This window comes from Augochlora pura, chromosome 7, assembly GCF_028453695.1.
Source record: "Augochlora pura isolate Apur16 chromosome 7, APUR_v2.2.1, whole genome shotgun sequence".
Classification (NCBI taxonomy): domain Eukaryota; kingdom Metazoa; phylum Arthropoda; class Insecta; order Hymenoptera; family Halictidae; genus Augochlora; species Augochlora pura.
In genome coordinates this window covers 38,000,309-38,016,391 of record NC_135778.1, presented here as the reverse complement: position 1 = coordinate 38,016,391, position 16,083 = coordinate 38,000,309, and the positions used below count along the sequence as shown (strand labels likewise).

General features: G+C 35.1%; 2 protein-coding genes and 1 long non-coding RNA gene across 8 annotated transcripts in view; 2 read left to right on the top strand and 1 right to left on the bottom strand.

Annotated features, from left to right (window-relative positions):
• The first annotated feature begins 127 nt into the window (after positions 1-127).
• Positions 128-5,514, top strand: LOC144472476 (microtubule-associated protein RP/EB family member 1-like). 5 transcript variants are annotated; one of them, XM_078185604.1, is made up of 7 exons: positions 128-269; positions 1,610-1,902; positions 3,737-3,968; positions 4,174-4,227; positions 4,810-4,904; positions 4,986-5,141; positions 5,223-5,514. In XM_078185604.1, exons 2-7 carry the CDS (start codon positions 1,636-1,638, stop codon positions 5,289-5,291), a joined length of 873 nt encoding a protein of 290 aa, XP_078041730.1. In that variant the 5' UTR covers positions 128-269; positions 1,610-1,635; the 3' UTR covers positions 5,292-5,514. The 5 variants fall into 5 exon arrangements, with proteins under 5 accessions (XP_078041730.1, XP_078041729.1, XP_078041733.1 ...); XM_078185603.1 differs by lacking the exon at positions 128-269 and adding an exon at positions 282-416; XM_078185605.1 differs by lacking the exon at positions 128-269 and adding an exon at positions 798-922.
• Positions 5,515-6,889: 1,375 nt separating this feature from the next.
• On the bottom strand, positions 6,890-8,193 carry LOC144472477 (uncharacterized). The gene is made up of 2 exons (XR_013494425.1): positions 8,046-8,193; positions 6,890-7,464 (listed from the first exon to the last, which is right to left on the bottom strand). It is a non-coding gene; the product is annotated as an uncharacterized LOC144472477 (long non-coding RNA).
• Positions 8,194-8,444: 251 nt separating this feature from the next.
• Spri (Src homology 2 domain-containing protein sprint) overlaps positions 8,445-16,083 on the top strand; it is a 268,054-nt gene continuing 260,415 nt past the window's right edge. For both annotated transcript variants that reach the window (XM_078187231.1, XM_078187233.1), the window contains exon 1: positions 8,445-8,673. The gene's annotated coding sequence lies outside the window, so the exon portion shown is untranslated. The remainder of the gene's footprint in view (positions 8,674-16,083) is intronic.

Here is a 16,083-nt window from a genome sequence, read left to right as displayed (position 1 = left end):
TGATGGGGATACAAAAGTTCGTTCAGAGAGGAAGAGGAACGCGAGGTTTATTATAGTTTCATGTTCGATAATCTTGTCCGAGACAGCGGATGTGATTGGTCGGACCGTGGTTAATGGTAGCAAAATGCAATACGACTTGTGAGCCGGGATTAATATTTAGTCTCCACCTCCACCATTAACGGAAATTGCAAATTCTTCAGTTTTGAACGCATCTCGGAGCAACGAACTTCTTTAATGCCGGTTGAAATTGTTCACTAAAATCTAGTACGGTACGTGTACATCAGTCATTTATCTTAAAGCAACCGTTACAAGTTTTCCCCTGTGTGCGCATTTGAACGATCTAGTATACATTTGTCATCTACGTGCGGGAACGGGAACCACTCCCGATTGGTGTTACAGTGTTTCCGTAATACTCGGTAAGTCGTTGTACGAGTATTTTAAGGTATTTTATAGACATCAAATGCTCCCCGATACATTTTTCTACGAAGTAACGGTTGCTCTCACAGTTTAACAAAACTATGCACCTTTTGAAATCACGGTATTGCGTAGAAGGAACACCGAACCTGTCGACGAACAGTTTGAGACCAAAAAAGTGAATGGAACGTTATTCCTTTTATGTCTGACATAGTTTGAACCATTTAAGGAACATCGTGTGATTGTTTTACTGTTCGTTTGAAAGATTTACGGTATTCTTTTGATACAGCTGTTGTCTTTTTCATTATGAGTTCGTTACTATCACCCCCACCATTTCTATTTATCAATCTCGTTCTCTCTCATCTTCAACAAAACGAAAAAGAACCGCCACGGATGACCATCTCGTTATGAGCTCGTCGCCGGTGCCAGATCGTTTATTCATAGTAAAACATTTCTGTGTTATATTTATTAACTGTAACTGCGTCGGACCTTGGAACCCCGCTATCTTGTAATTAATGTATATTTTTTTATTTTATATGTTATTGATGATAAGGATACAAAGCAAAATCGATATTGAATTTAATTATAGTTGTTATAAATTTAATAATAACGTAGAACCATAGTTAACCATACTACCACAGTTCTATGTTATGTAAATATAATTTATAACAGTTAATTGCTTAAATTTAGTTCCATAATCATACAAAATATTTGTCTTTGATAATTCTGTATTGTGCATATTGATAATATGAGTATTTACTTGTATATTTTGCAGATAAAATTCTACCCTTTGATCGCGAGAAATTTTTATATACACTCTTGAATGTCTTTTAATCGGTATACCAAATTTATTGTTGCGTTAATTTAGTGTTATTTAATTTTAATTATCGACCAATAATGCGTCGTTTTTTCATTCTTAAATTTACAATTTTATATACTGTAGAAGTAACAAGATCATTAATTAATTCAAACAGCCATAATGGTTGTCAATACAACATCGTGTAGCGAAATACTGCTGATTCTATATTAGACTTTGTTGCAAACAAAGGTTTAATTATTATAAAAATTGCAAAAATTGTTACGCATAATAATTTTCTTGAAAAGATTTACGTTAAGCAGACTGAAATAAAAGCATGTGGCTATTGTAGGTTTATCCTTATTGCATAAAAGTAATGCCTTAATTGTTCTTTTCTAGACACTGATTTAATCAAAGATAACAAAATGGCTGTTAATGTCTATGCAACAAATGTGACAACGGAAAATTTAAGCCGTCATGACATGCTGGCTTGGGTAAATGACTGTTTGCAAGCGTCGTTCACGAAGATTGAAGAATTATGCACCGGAGCCGTTTATTGTCAATTTATGGACATGCTCTTCCCAGGTAGTGTCCCATTGAAAAGGGTGAAATTCAAGACAAACCTAGAGCATGAGTACATACAGAATTTTAAAATTCTGCAAGGGGGTTTCAAAAAAATGAATGTAGATAAGGTAAGTGCGCAACATCATAATATTTATTAAAAGCACTTTAGGAAAATATAGGATAAAATTTTTGAGCGAAGAATGTTCTTTGCTCAAAATACATATCTGGTAATAATTTGTAGAATTCATAATAGTATTGTCAAGGGGTCTTTCTACTTTAGTGCTTTAAAATACAAACATGCGGATTGGTAGCAAAAAAAAATATATATATATAATTCTATCAATTCTTTTTATTATAGGAAGACCCTTTACACTTAGAACTTAATATAGTTGAACAATAACAATAGATTGAAATACACATTAATGAAATAAGACACTGGTATCAAGGTAAACTACAATAATGTAACCGGATACCATGTCAATATATGGAATCATATTACTCCACACAAAACAGTTTTGTTACATTAAACTATAAAGTACAGAAAATCATAATCCTATTGTTCACGAAATGGTTCAGGTAATACCAGTGGATAAGTTAATAAAAGGCCGCTTTCAAGATAATTTTGAGTTTCTGCAATGGTTCAAGAAATTCTTTGATGCGAATTATGATGGCCGTGAATACGAAGCTTACGAAGCCCGCGGTTGTATACCGCTGGGCTCTGGGGTCGATGGAACACATAATTTGTCAAATCCTCAGTTGGTACTTTTACCACCTCAATCAAAACAGTCAAATATGCAGCAAAAGCATATTCAACAACGTAACATTGCCCCTCGCCAACAGCAGGGTATAGCATTATTGTGTCAATTTAATCATGTTATTTTTTTGCATGCTATCATGATATTTATGAAGATAAAAAATATCATTTGTATGCTGCATACACGAGTATTCTGGCTATGTATCGCACTTTTCTTATAAATTTAGATAGTTTAGGGGCAACTGTTGTAAAGTAGGAAGCACCAGCTTTTGCAATTTTAGCCACACACATATATATGTACAGTTCTGCAATTTCGATCATAAAATAGCACAGTATCACTTTATTGTTCATCTATTTTAAGTATAAGAAAATTTGTTCTACTTTATTATTGCATTGTCATTAGCCGTGCACACAATCCCATGTTAAATCTGTGATCGTACACTCTCCAATACATCACTTAAATTTCTGAAATGCTTATTTACTACATAGGCAGAATGCTATGATGACTGTTTGTTATTTTTAACAGTCTATAAATATACCTAAGTAGGGGGTAACAGATTGTCTTAGGGACACACAACAGACTGAATTTTCCTTAATCTTCTTATGATATCTATTATTACAATGCTACTTTATCTACAGTGGTAGCCATATATTTACGTACAGTTAACATACTGAATTATTATTGATTCCATATAAATAAAATGGACAAGTAAAGAAATAACTACATTTTTCATATGATTAAAACTCATATTAAAAAAGAACAAAACGGTTTTTTTAATTTACAATAACTGTTTGTGTCAAAATTATAATACATTAATATTCTCTATGTAAATATTAATGTATTATTATTTTGAGACAAAGAAATATACAAAACCATGGACATTTCCAATCTGTACTTAAATGTATATTCAAAAAAAATGTGATATAAAAGCAAAATAGTTGATCTTTGTTTACTAGTACAACTTATTTATATGCAATCCATAGGTATTTTGTTATGTTCATTGTACATGGCTGTAACCATATATGACAGTGTTTTGTACGATGCAACCACCATGACACATGTGTTATATATATTACGAACAGCTTATATATCAAAACACCTACATGAAATTTAGTTTCTGTTAATCCTTTCTTATGTCGTGCAGTTTTATTAATGTGCCTTTTCTTTTTGTTTTCTTCCACAAGTTTTTTTTGCTAATCATTTGCAGATTGTCCCCATTGATAGGCTGGTGAAAGGCCGGTTCCAAGATAATTTTGAATTTCTGCAATGGTTCAAGAAATTCTTTGATGCGAATTACTCTAGAACGGAGCCATACGATGCTCTGGCTATGAGAGCAGGAGAGACCATGGGAAGTGGTGGCAGTAATGCACCACATGGCACTAATCCAAAGCGCACCACTCCTCGTGATGTAGCTTCACCTAAAGCACCAGCTCGTATCGGTACATTGTTTTCACATGTTTTTTCTTTTATGTTGTATTTGATTTTATGCCACTAAACATAATACAGAAAGATCTTGAATATCAGCGATGTGTAAAAAAAAAACAATCACATATTCAACATTGGCTTTCTCCTAATTAATTACAATTAATAATAAAGGAACAGGCTTGTTTGACTTAATAACACAAGACAAAAATTTCACTTCAGGTGAGGGAACTACGGCCCCTGCACACACAGCTAGTTTCAAGTCTATAAGCAATAGTAATTATTTATTTTTAATATTTTATGCTCGTTTTTTCTTATTTCTTTCCTTTTTTTACTGTTAAGAAGTTCAAAAGAGGATAGCCATCTAAACAGATTCATTAAACCATTGGTAATTTTGCCAAAGATTCTTCTAAATCCTTTGGATGTAGTACAAAAGTTTCGATTGTTCATCCTTTATTTAACGACTTAAATTAGTAAATTTTATCCATATTATTAATTTTCTGCATGAAATTAGCTAAGTTCTGTTAAATGTTCCTGTTGATAATTCCTTGACCATCCGATCAATTTGAACATTTAAGTATTATAAGTACAGTGCATAAACATATTGATGCATGCGTTTTCACCCTCTATCCATTTATTCATCTGCTGTATTTTGCATAAACTGTTATGCTTAGAATCAGAATGTTCATATTGCTTGCGAAATGTTTACACAGTATAATGTTTCTCACCAAAGTAGATCTCTTGTTAAGTATTCTTTTGTCCATTGTATTTAATATCTGTGTAAATATAGTATGTATATTATTCATATCATACAGAATGAATAACAAATCATATAATGCGTTGAATTTTTAAATCTAGTTAATAAAGTACCAGCACATCGCCCACCGGTAAAAACCGGCCCAGTCGGTAATCGTGGTGGAGATAATGGAAAAGTTGAAGAACTTAGTGCTCAGGTATTAGAAGAGTCAAATACGATTTCATAATAAAATCGACATCTATCATATGCAGAAATATAATGTATCTTTTTTTTTCAGTTGGTAGAGTTAAAAATGTCGGTGGAAGGTTTAGAAAAAGAGCGAGACTTTTATTTTGGCAAATTGCGCGATATCGAAGTAATGTGCCAAGATTGTGATAATGGAGACCCTCCTCCTATAGTACAGAAAATCTTAGAAGTTCTTTATGCCACAGAGGTAGAATTCCAACAAGTCTTGTCCGTTAGAAGTATTCTAATATTTCTATATATCGCTAAATAAAATTGTTTTTCCATACAGGAAGGATTTGCGCCACCTGAAGAGTTAGAAGGAGATAGACTGGCGCCTGACGACGAAGAAGAATATTAATTTTACTTTTTTGTACAATTATTATAAAAAAGTTAACAGCAAAGTCCATGTGCATTTCAGTTTCTTACGTTTGTGAGTCAGTATCAGTACCCTTTGCATAATCGATGAAGCTACTTTGTATAGCTGTTTAAGCATTTGGCGCCTTAATTTCGTTACGAAGATCACCGAATTCATTGCAGGTTCGCACGTAATTAGGCTAGTGCGAAAGAGAGAAAGAAAGAAAGAGAGAGAGAAAGATATATGTTGAGAATAATGCACTCAAATAACTTGTATTCTACGACAAGTAGCTATTAAGAGGAAAACAGAATTAGCAATTTACATATTGTCATAGTTCTTTATCGTATTACGAATAAAGGTAGAGCTTTGAACATTCACGAGTTACAAAGTGTATCAAAATACTAAAAAAAGAAATTAAAATGACTCGGACACCTGTCTGGTCTAGTTTGTTATACAGTGATATTCTGTTAACTATGTTCATTCATGTGTGAGTGTTTTTTTTTAATTGTTTGTAAATGCACTATGTTTTTATTGATAAATAAGATATCATTCTTGTCAGTTTATCTTTTCGTACCTTGTTGTAGTTCCCCGACAGAGCGTAGAATTATATTCGTGAATAATTAAAGCGCTGTTTAACTTGTTCTTGTAACATGACACAAATGTGCGTAATTGATTGTTAGACACATTTATTTACTTACGATTAGTGGACAAAAACCTACAATGTATGTTGAATGCAGAAGTGCATTAAATTCTACGGGTTTTATTAATCTTATTTGTTTTCTAATCCTCATTGTAAGAAGGGAAACATTTTACGGTTTAAATGGACAACTACGACGGCATTGCAATCTTTTTCCTTCATTGAAAATCGAATACAAATGTAATAATCGATTTTTGTTCCCAGTACTGAATTCTGGAGATGCAAAAGATAGATCGATGGGGGGATTGGATTTTAATCGGTGCGTAATTGATTTTGCAATATTATTGGTTGCACGAGGCTGGCGACTGTCTTTGCATCTCCATAGTCCGTCTTTCAGAACAAGAATGGCCTTATACAATCAACTTCCGATTACAAGAGAAGTACGAAATAGAGTTCGCAAAAAAATCCGCTCTTGTCAAAAATTACGATAATATGTTTAAATGTTTCATAAAATTATTACGTTCTTTAATAGCCTCGATATACAGGGTCTTGAAGAAAAGCATTCAATATTTATATAATACATAGGACACACTGTACTGAATTAAAAAGCTTTAGTAAACATAAGTTTTTGAGATATAAGCATTTTCGTTTGGTAACACCATAATTACACTTATCAGTTTTATTACACAATAGTATAGCATCGATATTACACATTTATTAGCAATGATAATGCTAACAAGTAAAAATGTCTTTTTCTTAGACTTTTAAGCTTTTTAACTCGTTACAGCGTGCCCGATATACCATAAGTGAAATTAAAGGTGAATTTTTGTCGGCTTTGTAACATTTTTAAATTTCAAATTGGATTTTCAATTAAATTCTACTTATAATAGTTCCGAATAATGTGAAAATCTATTAAGTCGATTCGATTCTCGAATTTTTTGACAAGAGGTTTTTTGAACATCGAACCCTTTAATTATTAGAGCGAACGTGAAGTATATATTTCCGAGTATCACAAACGGATATCGCTTCATTAAAGAGACTTTAAAACAAAATCAAGAAACGAAATTGTAAAAGTGTGTAGTCGGAGTATGCGAGAAACAACGAGCGAAAGTGTTTCAACCGCGCAGGTGAACTATCGGCGCAGTATTTCCCTGCGCGACGTGTGACTGTTAATTGTGTGCCTCGGAAAAATTAAATGTAACGAAGCTAAGAATTGTCGGTTCTATCACGCGAATGCAAAATTGTATCATGATTTTAGATTCTTAAGAACAGACATAACTTATAAGAGATGCGTCCATTCTATTGTTATATTATATGGTTTTGATCGGCATGTGTATCGTGCTGCGTGTCACATTTAGAAAGCGAAAGATTCACCAGTTTCAACTTACGCTAACGTTCATTGCTCTCTGTGTGCGTATACAGCGGTCATCGTGAAAATATGCTTCAAAATTTGGAAATTCTATCGATGAGGTAATAAACGTTTAATAGAATTCAAACACCATGTTCCCTTATTCCATCATGACGAGCTTAAATTCATTACTGAAGCAGAATTGTAATAGCTCCGTTCAGTTGGGAATGTTATATTATTTTGGATAGAGCTTATTTATTTTATTATATTCATTTATATTAGTTTAAAGCAAAATAGTACTGGAAAATCTTAAATAGCAACTTTGAAATGTTTTAATTTGACAGAAACTTAATTTTATACAATTTGAGACTACTTAGTGTGAGGTGACTTAACCCCTTGCACTACGAATCCTTTCACGCTACGTTGATTAGCATTTGTTTATCCTTAAAAAGACCAGATAATTTTTGTTTTTTTTATTGCTATTGTTTCTAGACATTGATAATTCAATTTTATTTCGATTTTGAAGAAATCAATAATATTATAGTGCAAGGGGTTAATATATTTAAAATTATATTTAAAATTCAAATGGAAAAAAATGTGGCTATGTATAAATATAGTGATGAATACATTTGATTTAAATGATTTTTGTTAAAATATTTTGTAAAATAAGAACGAGACGAAAAAAATGTTTAAAACTATTTCTACATACTATACTATCTATAATTATATAATTATTATAAATAATAGGACAACTGTCCATACAAATAGTTACCTTTTCTATTTTATCTCTATCGTAACGTATATTCTATAAATAAATATTTGTATTTATATATAAACACTATTTTCATCTAAATGTTCAGCACTCGTAGCACAAATGAAATATACAGTGTATTCGCATTCTGCTAACGTGTCTACATTTCGTGAACTATCGGTAACACTAAGAGCTACACTAAATGGTATAAGGGGTCTCAAGAGACCCCCCTCCCCCCAAATTGAGACAGAGAAGCACACAACACGCATTATCTGCATATCGATCTTAAGTGCGTGCCCGGTAAAAAGGTTGAACTTGATGCTCGACTCTTTAACAAGATGGCAGCACAAGTGTAAATTGAGCCCAGGTTTGATAAAATTTGTGTCATACATTCCAGTTTGTGCTTGTCAATGCAACAGGTGTTACGGACCGTTGAGTTTTCGCGTGAGTTTTTATCCTCGTGTCACCGCGCGTTAATTCGTCCACGTTCGGATCCCCGTGAAGCAGATCTTGCAAATCCATTTCGATTTTTCACACGAATCGGAGCAACGTTTATATCTTTCGCCGCGAGTGTGTGCACAAGTAAAGTGATTTAGAAGCGTAAAACGCATCGTGTTTGCGAGAAAGGAATGGTGCGGAACCCGCCGAGGTAAGAATTATTCAATTGTTTATACGGGAACAGAAATGATTCCCATGTTGGTCGCGATTGTACCATTGCATTGTTTAACGGAGAACAACGCGAATCGCGTTCGCTGTTTAATATCAGGCGGTAACACGTGCGCGGTAGTGCACGATTTACATAACTGTTGTTCTTTAAACGCCAATGAGGCTGCCATCCGTTGCGAGATGTCACGCGTGTTCCGTGTCATCGGGTACCGCTTTATGACTCAATGCGTACCGATCGAGAAGAACGATTTTGACGAGAACATAAGGAACACTACCTTTGCTTCAATCCATTGACTTCGGTAGTGTACGACTGTGCTTGCGACATGCATTTTTCACATACTCTTCGCCTGCTCGAATACCTTAATGGAAAATGTTCCTTAATTCAGCAACGAGCTGTTTTTAACACGGTTTTCTTTGCTTCGTATATCTTGCGTTTTATTTCTTGCGTCCTATATATTGTGAACATTCAGTTGTTAATATACGTTCTTATTAATTAAAACAAATCAGGTCCTTTAGCCAAAAATGCTCAATGAAAATGTTTACTGAAACTGTTCGATGAAAATGTTCACTGAAAATGTTCGATGGAAATGTTCACTGAAAATGTTCACTGAAAATCGTTCGTTCTCCGATTTCGATTTCTCTCGCGACATTTATAATTTTTCGTACGCGTACAACGCGTGTGCAGAACCGGCGACGAGTATCGCGGGATCGCAATTAACAATGTCGGCGATTTTTCTAGCGACGGCTAAGTGAATGGCCTGGCATTCGCACGCGTCCAGAGGAAACCCGTTTCTACACGTGGGTGGCGCGAAAAAATGCCGGAACCTACGCGAGTTTCACGCATTTGGCGTGTTTCAACGATCGAACGTCCCGCGGCCTTTATAGGTCGTTTCAAAAACCATTGCCGCGTGCATTTCCGATGACCGAACCCCCGTTCGATCTTTCAAAAAACAGGTGTAACAATAAAATTGTTCTAATTTGAAGATACAATACTCGTCGAGCATAAACGAAAACAAATTGAATTTTAGTAGTAACATTATACAATTTATACAAGTAATGTTCTTGTTTATTTTAGGAACAAATATTTCTGACGATTTTTGCACATTGATAAATATGAAACGTGATTTTATTAGTAAACTAGAGAAAGCTAAGTTTGAATACGAGTTATAAAAATGCATTTAATTCTGATTGATTTTGGACGGTTGAAGTTATGAGTTTATTAAATACATTCAGTCATTCAGAAGTATTTAGTTAACATGTTGAGACAAATACGATTGTTGCAGACTAATAATTGCGCGCTATACGTGTAAGTCACGTAGTGTAATGGTGATTCGAACAATCGTATATTAATAGTGCACGTTACGTGCATAATACTTGCATTGTCATACGGCGGAGAAAGGGATCCTTCGCCGCGTGTATAGCAAAGACTAAGAGCTAGAGAAACGATCAGCTTTATATTTCTCAGGAAGCTAAAATTCGCTCCTATAGCATTAGTATATCATTAACGAAGTATATAGTAAATAAATAAATAAATAAGCGAGTAAATGAATAAACCGAATATTATAGCGTAACTCTTTTCTCTCAAAGATCCAGTAAGATCGTTGATAGATCTTTTGTTGCATGCTGCGGCAACGTTTCGAACGCTTGCTACCAGATGGCTATATACTAACATTATCGGATTAGGTTTAATAACAGCCTTTATGACTCACTGACCTCCCTGCACGCTGCAACACGCATACTTCTCTTTGTCACTGGTTTCGCTTTAGCGAATCATTCATTTCGTCCTACTTTTCCCCGTGTATTCTACTCCTCTTTGCGTTATTCGCGTTGCGCGCAATAGAAATCAGAGTAAAATGATCATTTCGTATGAGCGTTCGTTTAGTTCGCCAACGTAACGATCGATCCTGTAAAAATCGCATTATCGTTCGGCGTTTAGTAGACAAGCTCGTTAAATCACGCAAACCGGGCTGGGAAAACCGCGAACCTTCCGGCGACAATAGCGCGATTGTTCTCGCGAAATGCACTGTCGCGATAGATACGCGGGTTGCGGAGGCGATAAGAAGGAGATAGGATGGATGTCAACGACTCAGGTAGGTCGGATAAGATTTCTCTTATCCAGATATGTGTGTGCCTACCAGTGTTGACCTCCTCGGTTCACAGATTTGTCTGGCCTCTTTTCGTAGGATTTCCTGACTTTCATCTCGTCTCGTTCACTTTGAGTGCAGTCACGTTCGTTTCACCCTTTGTCTCTTCGAACGGCTTCTAGATTACTGAAAAATCATTACTCATCGCTTTCCATTACTTTGATTCGTCTCCCAGTTATCTATAAATTTCGAGAAATCGTTGCAGTTTGCTTTCTATGGAATTATCAATTTTACGATACTCTTCACATTTGATAATTCACGCGTGAATGGTAAAATATTGTACAGTGTCTTTTAATCGATTAATTGTCGCGATCTATTAAATTTTCTTTTAAAGTAAATTCTCGAAATATTATATTTACTTGTGCATTTTAGTTTTCGCTGCAATTGCTATTTATAGAGTAATTTGTAAGTAATTGTTACACATGACAAACACGAAATATTGTCATTTCTTCGTGACGAGTATATTCGTCGCAACATGTATAATATATTAAAGCCGGCTAAGGAGTTGATAATAAAGATCCAATATTACAATTTATTGAACAAGCTGCACCAGGCGAAATGTCGGAACGTAATATTTTCACGAACCAAAAATTGTTATAAAAATTTCCGACCGATCATAACCCCTCAAACAAATATCACCGTACACGTACATGCGATCTTCACCGCATTTTGTAACAACCTGTACAAAAATAAAACGAATAATTGACCGCAAGAATAAATTTCCGCGAAATATTGCGACTCGAGAAATAAAAGAGAAGGACGTTGATCTGCGCTCTTTGTTAAAAAAAATTGTAAAATATGCTAAAACAATTCGCTTCGCTGCGGCGGCCAGGCCACGTTTTAACGTTATTTCCAATTTGTTCGACTAGCCCCGGCCCCGACGAATAATTCTCGACGCTATCCGTATCAATTCCCGTTCTTCCATTCATTTTCAAGCAATAGTTCGGAAGTTGGCGAGTGGTTCGCTAACGAACCGTGGCAAACGTGGCCCGGAGAGGGTGAGCGCATAATAGCGACGTATCGCGGGAGGATAAAACCAGGTTTAAAAAGTAAGTGGCTGGTCGATTCATAGCGATGCTTTAACCCTTGCCGTACTTTCGATTCGAGCGTCTACGGGGTGCGCCAGCGTTATGGGTATACAACTTCGCGATATTCACGTGAACGATGCGCGATTGTAAGAATATTACAAGTATATTATTACATAATATATTACTGTAAATTGCACTTTTTTATGTCTACCCTCAGGTACCGAGGCTATTTTATTATCTTTTTTATTTTTACATAAAAGTATCATATATCTAAAATTGTAAAAAGAATGAATAAATTTTGTTTTTTTTTTACTGGATCCTGAATATTATGTATTACTGATTGTTCAATAAAAATTGATTTCAACCAGCACGACACCTATGTATAAACTTAACAACATAGTAACAATACCGCAAAGGGTTGAAAACTCTGGAAACTATGACACCGTTTGTCTTCGCATTTACAAAGTTTATTTATGTAGATTTTAATAATATTTCTGCGTTAAATAAAATTCAAACAAATGGCATCGGCTAATTTAAAACTTAGTCGAATTTCTAGAAGATCGTCCGAGACGGTCACAGTGGCGGCCATTTTGCTATTCGAATAAACTACTCGAATCAAAAGGGAACTATTCCTTCGAAAATATTTCAAATAAATTTTTATTTAAATTTTCATTTAAATTTTTAATTAAATTTTTAATTAAATTTCGAGATTTAAACATTTCGAATAGTGCTTTCCGCTCTGCACGATATACGCGTCACGCGTGGTTTTCTTGCGCAAATCGGATTTCGAAATCATTTATTATTAAGCGAAAATGTATCTGCGCAAGAAAACGAAAGCGGAATAGAAGTCAAGGTCCGCGGCCGTCGCGCCTGTACATTATCAACAGGACGTCTCCGCCGTGAAATCCGAATGAAACATTAAAGATTCGATCGTAAAGCTCGCGACCGCTTGCCGAAACCTGGCCGACGATTAAATACCGTTCCGAACGACGTCGAACCTCGGATTCGACTTTAATAGTCCGTTGCCACGAGCTTAATCGATGTTGCACCATTTCCAGGCAATCGCACAATGAACACTCGTCCCACGACGTTGATATACATTCCGATACAGTGTTTGTTAAACAACGATGCGCGTAAAAAGTGTTCGAATCTTCGTGGTCTAATGTATAACCTCTGTACGACGAGTATACTCGTCGGTAAAGAATTCTTTTTGGGATGACGATAAAATAAATGAACCTGCCATTGGAACGTCACGATTTCTTCAAATCCTTTTCATACACGAAATGTAGATGCGCAGCAAATTGTTTTGTAATTTATATAGTAAAAAATGTTTCGAATCGTATAAATTATGTTTTCGAAGTGTTGCAAAGATATATAAAATAAATTGAGTATCGTTTTCTTCGAATTACTTTTAATAATTCCTGAAATCTAATTTTTCATAATATAGTAATTATTTTGAAACGCGCTGTAACAATTTTAGTGGTGCTTCGGAGTCACCGCTCGAGCGCAAAGGGTTAAATTTCTCGCTTTAAGTGTAACTGGACTTAGGACACTTTCGAAATAAAGCGGCTCAACTATTCTATTCAGAAAATTGACTGAAAATGCAATTTTTATTTAAAAAATTAGTTCAAAAATTAGTTAAAAATAATTATTTAAGGTCGCCATGTTGCAAAACCCACCCTGTATCGTATAACATGTTTTATTTGATAAATCTGGAGTCAATTACATCGTAAAATAAATCAAAGTTTCCATTCGTCGAATACAGTATTAAATAAACCATGAATTTGACAAATGCTGGAGTCTGACGATTTAACGATAGCAAAGAGGATCCAGTCGTAGCCCGTGTCCTAGCAAACGAGAGGATATCGCGTGGAAAACGGACGACGAGAGTACGGGGTTTCTGGAAGTTACGGTGAATCCAACCTAGGGGATGGAGGTCTATGCCCTGTCTGTGTCTCTCTGAATCGATTTTAGGCGCGTTGGTCCACCATAGGCGTATACCCCCATGCAGCAAGCGATGGGAGGAATCCTATCGTCTGCTCTCAGGCGTGTCCCCCGGACGAACAATGCGGAGGGAAAATGAATTTTTCAAAAGCGCGATCACAGTGAATCGAGCTATCAAGAAGAATGTATAGGAGGTGCTCGAACAGGGTGTGCATACTACTTTATTATTTGATGCATCATTGGGAACTTAGACGGTGATAACGCGACGAGCATTTGTTGCAAATGTTTCCCTTTACGCGACGGAGTCTACGTTCTCGAAATCGTAAGAGCTGCATTAATGATTTGTATAGTTTGGTATTTCGTATGATTGAACTGGTATGAAGATATTATTAATTCTTGGTATTGTTAAAATAACCAATTTGTGTAATGGACTAATTGGTATATATATAATGAGTTATATATCAATTTGTAAAATAGACCAATTTTTCTACAGAAATTACAAATTGTGTTATGCTATAGTATAAGTTATAATTGTAAAAATCATATAATTTCAATTATGCAAGATTAAATAGCACTTAAAATATTTCTTGTATTAATGCGAGGTTGGTTGTAAGTAATAACGAGAAATAAAATAGGGGTAGTATATTTTCTATTTTCGTCAATTTATGTATCGTTAAATTTAATATATGATATTTATGGATGAAGCATCGACATTCTTTGAGATTTTAATTATTAACTAGTTATGTCAGGGTTATGTCAATTTTAAATTGGACGAAGCAACGAAACTCTTCAAGATATTAAATATCAACTAGTTATGTCAATTTTTAATTCGACCAAGCATCGACATCTTTTAAAATATTAAATATGTTGCTTGAATTTTTCTACAAATGTTACAGTTATTAATTCACTCTAAAATAACTAAGATACTTCTTTTATTAATTCTTCTATTATTTAGAATAAAAAGAATATAGAAAAGATCTCGTTTTCCACTTTCCTATCTGACAAAATGAATTATTAAAATTTTAGCTATAGACTCAGATTAAAAAAGTGAAAAAGTTACTTTATAATCTTCCTAGTTAAAGTTATAGAAAAATTATAAAAAATTATAAAAAAAGTTTCTCAGTCATTCTACGGTAAATTCGTCCCTCCAACATTTACAGAAACATCTTCGGCCATTTAGAACAGTTTTAAAAAGTCTTACGCCTTTTTAAAAAGTCGTACGCCATTTTAAAAAAGTCATACACCGTTCCAAAACTGTAGGCACAGTCTCTGCTGTTAAATTTCTCAAGGAATCGTCGCGCCACCTTTCTCAGCAGCTTCTTCGACCGGTTACAAAGCGTGGCAGAGTGTCACGTCCTTCTCAGAAGTGACGTTCAACAAAGAACAATGAAGGGACGCGATTGCGTAGAGCGTAGGCAAAATTTCGTCGCCACTCTCTCTCTCTCTCTCTCTCTCCCTCTCTTTGTCTCTCTTTCTCTCGCATTGTCTCCCCGCCTCTTAATTTTACGATCGCTCGTAATCGTAACACGGCCAAATTATTATGGCGGAAATTTCGCGGGCGATGCCCGCTCACGCGCCGTAGTTTCGCGAATGATCCCCCGGCGCGTTTATGGCAGTTAGGTTTATTAGTCGACGTTCTCGCGACAAACTCGGCTCGTTCCTAGCTCTTCCGTTGAACGAGCAAGGTGCCTGTTCGCATTCGCGGCGTCGCTGCTCGGCGCCCCCGCTTCGAATGGCCGCGCGCAGTTAGGGGGTTGCTCGCATCGAGAACGCGGTATAAAAAAATATTAATGAATTATCACGGTCGTAAAATATTTATGTTTAACGACACGGTGTTGCAAAGACTGAGTCATGCATTTTACACACCCTGTGTAACTTCTAAATTATGTAGATAATTAATACGTAATTTAATTCATTATTGATAAAGCTGCAGAGTTTCGAGAGGTGGGGATGACGTATTTATATCCAAATTCCGAAAAATCAAGATTGGCTTCCATTTTTTAAAAATTGAAAGAGTTTCGAGAGGTGGGGATGATGTATTTATATCCAAATTTTGAAAAATCAAGATTGGCTTCCATTTTTTAAAAATTGAAATTTATTACAGATGATAAGGTTATTAAATCTGAGTATAAGCTTAGTATATCAACCTCTGTCGCACTAATTAAAATAAATAAAAGAATGCCAGACAAAATGAACAGTTTCTGATTTAGAGATTACTTTGAAGCTATGCCTCCATGTCTAAAATGAGCATACTAAATCGCGAGTTATGTGATAAAT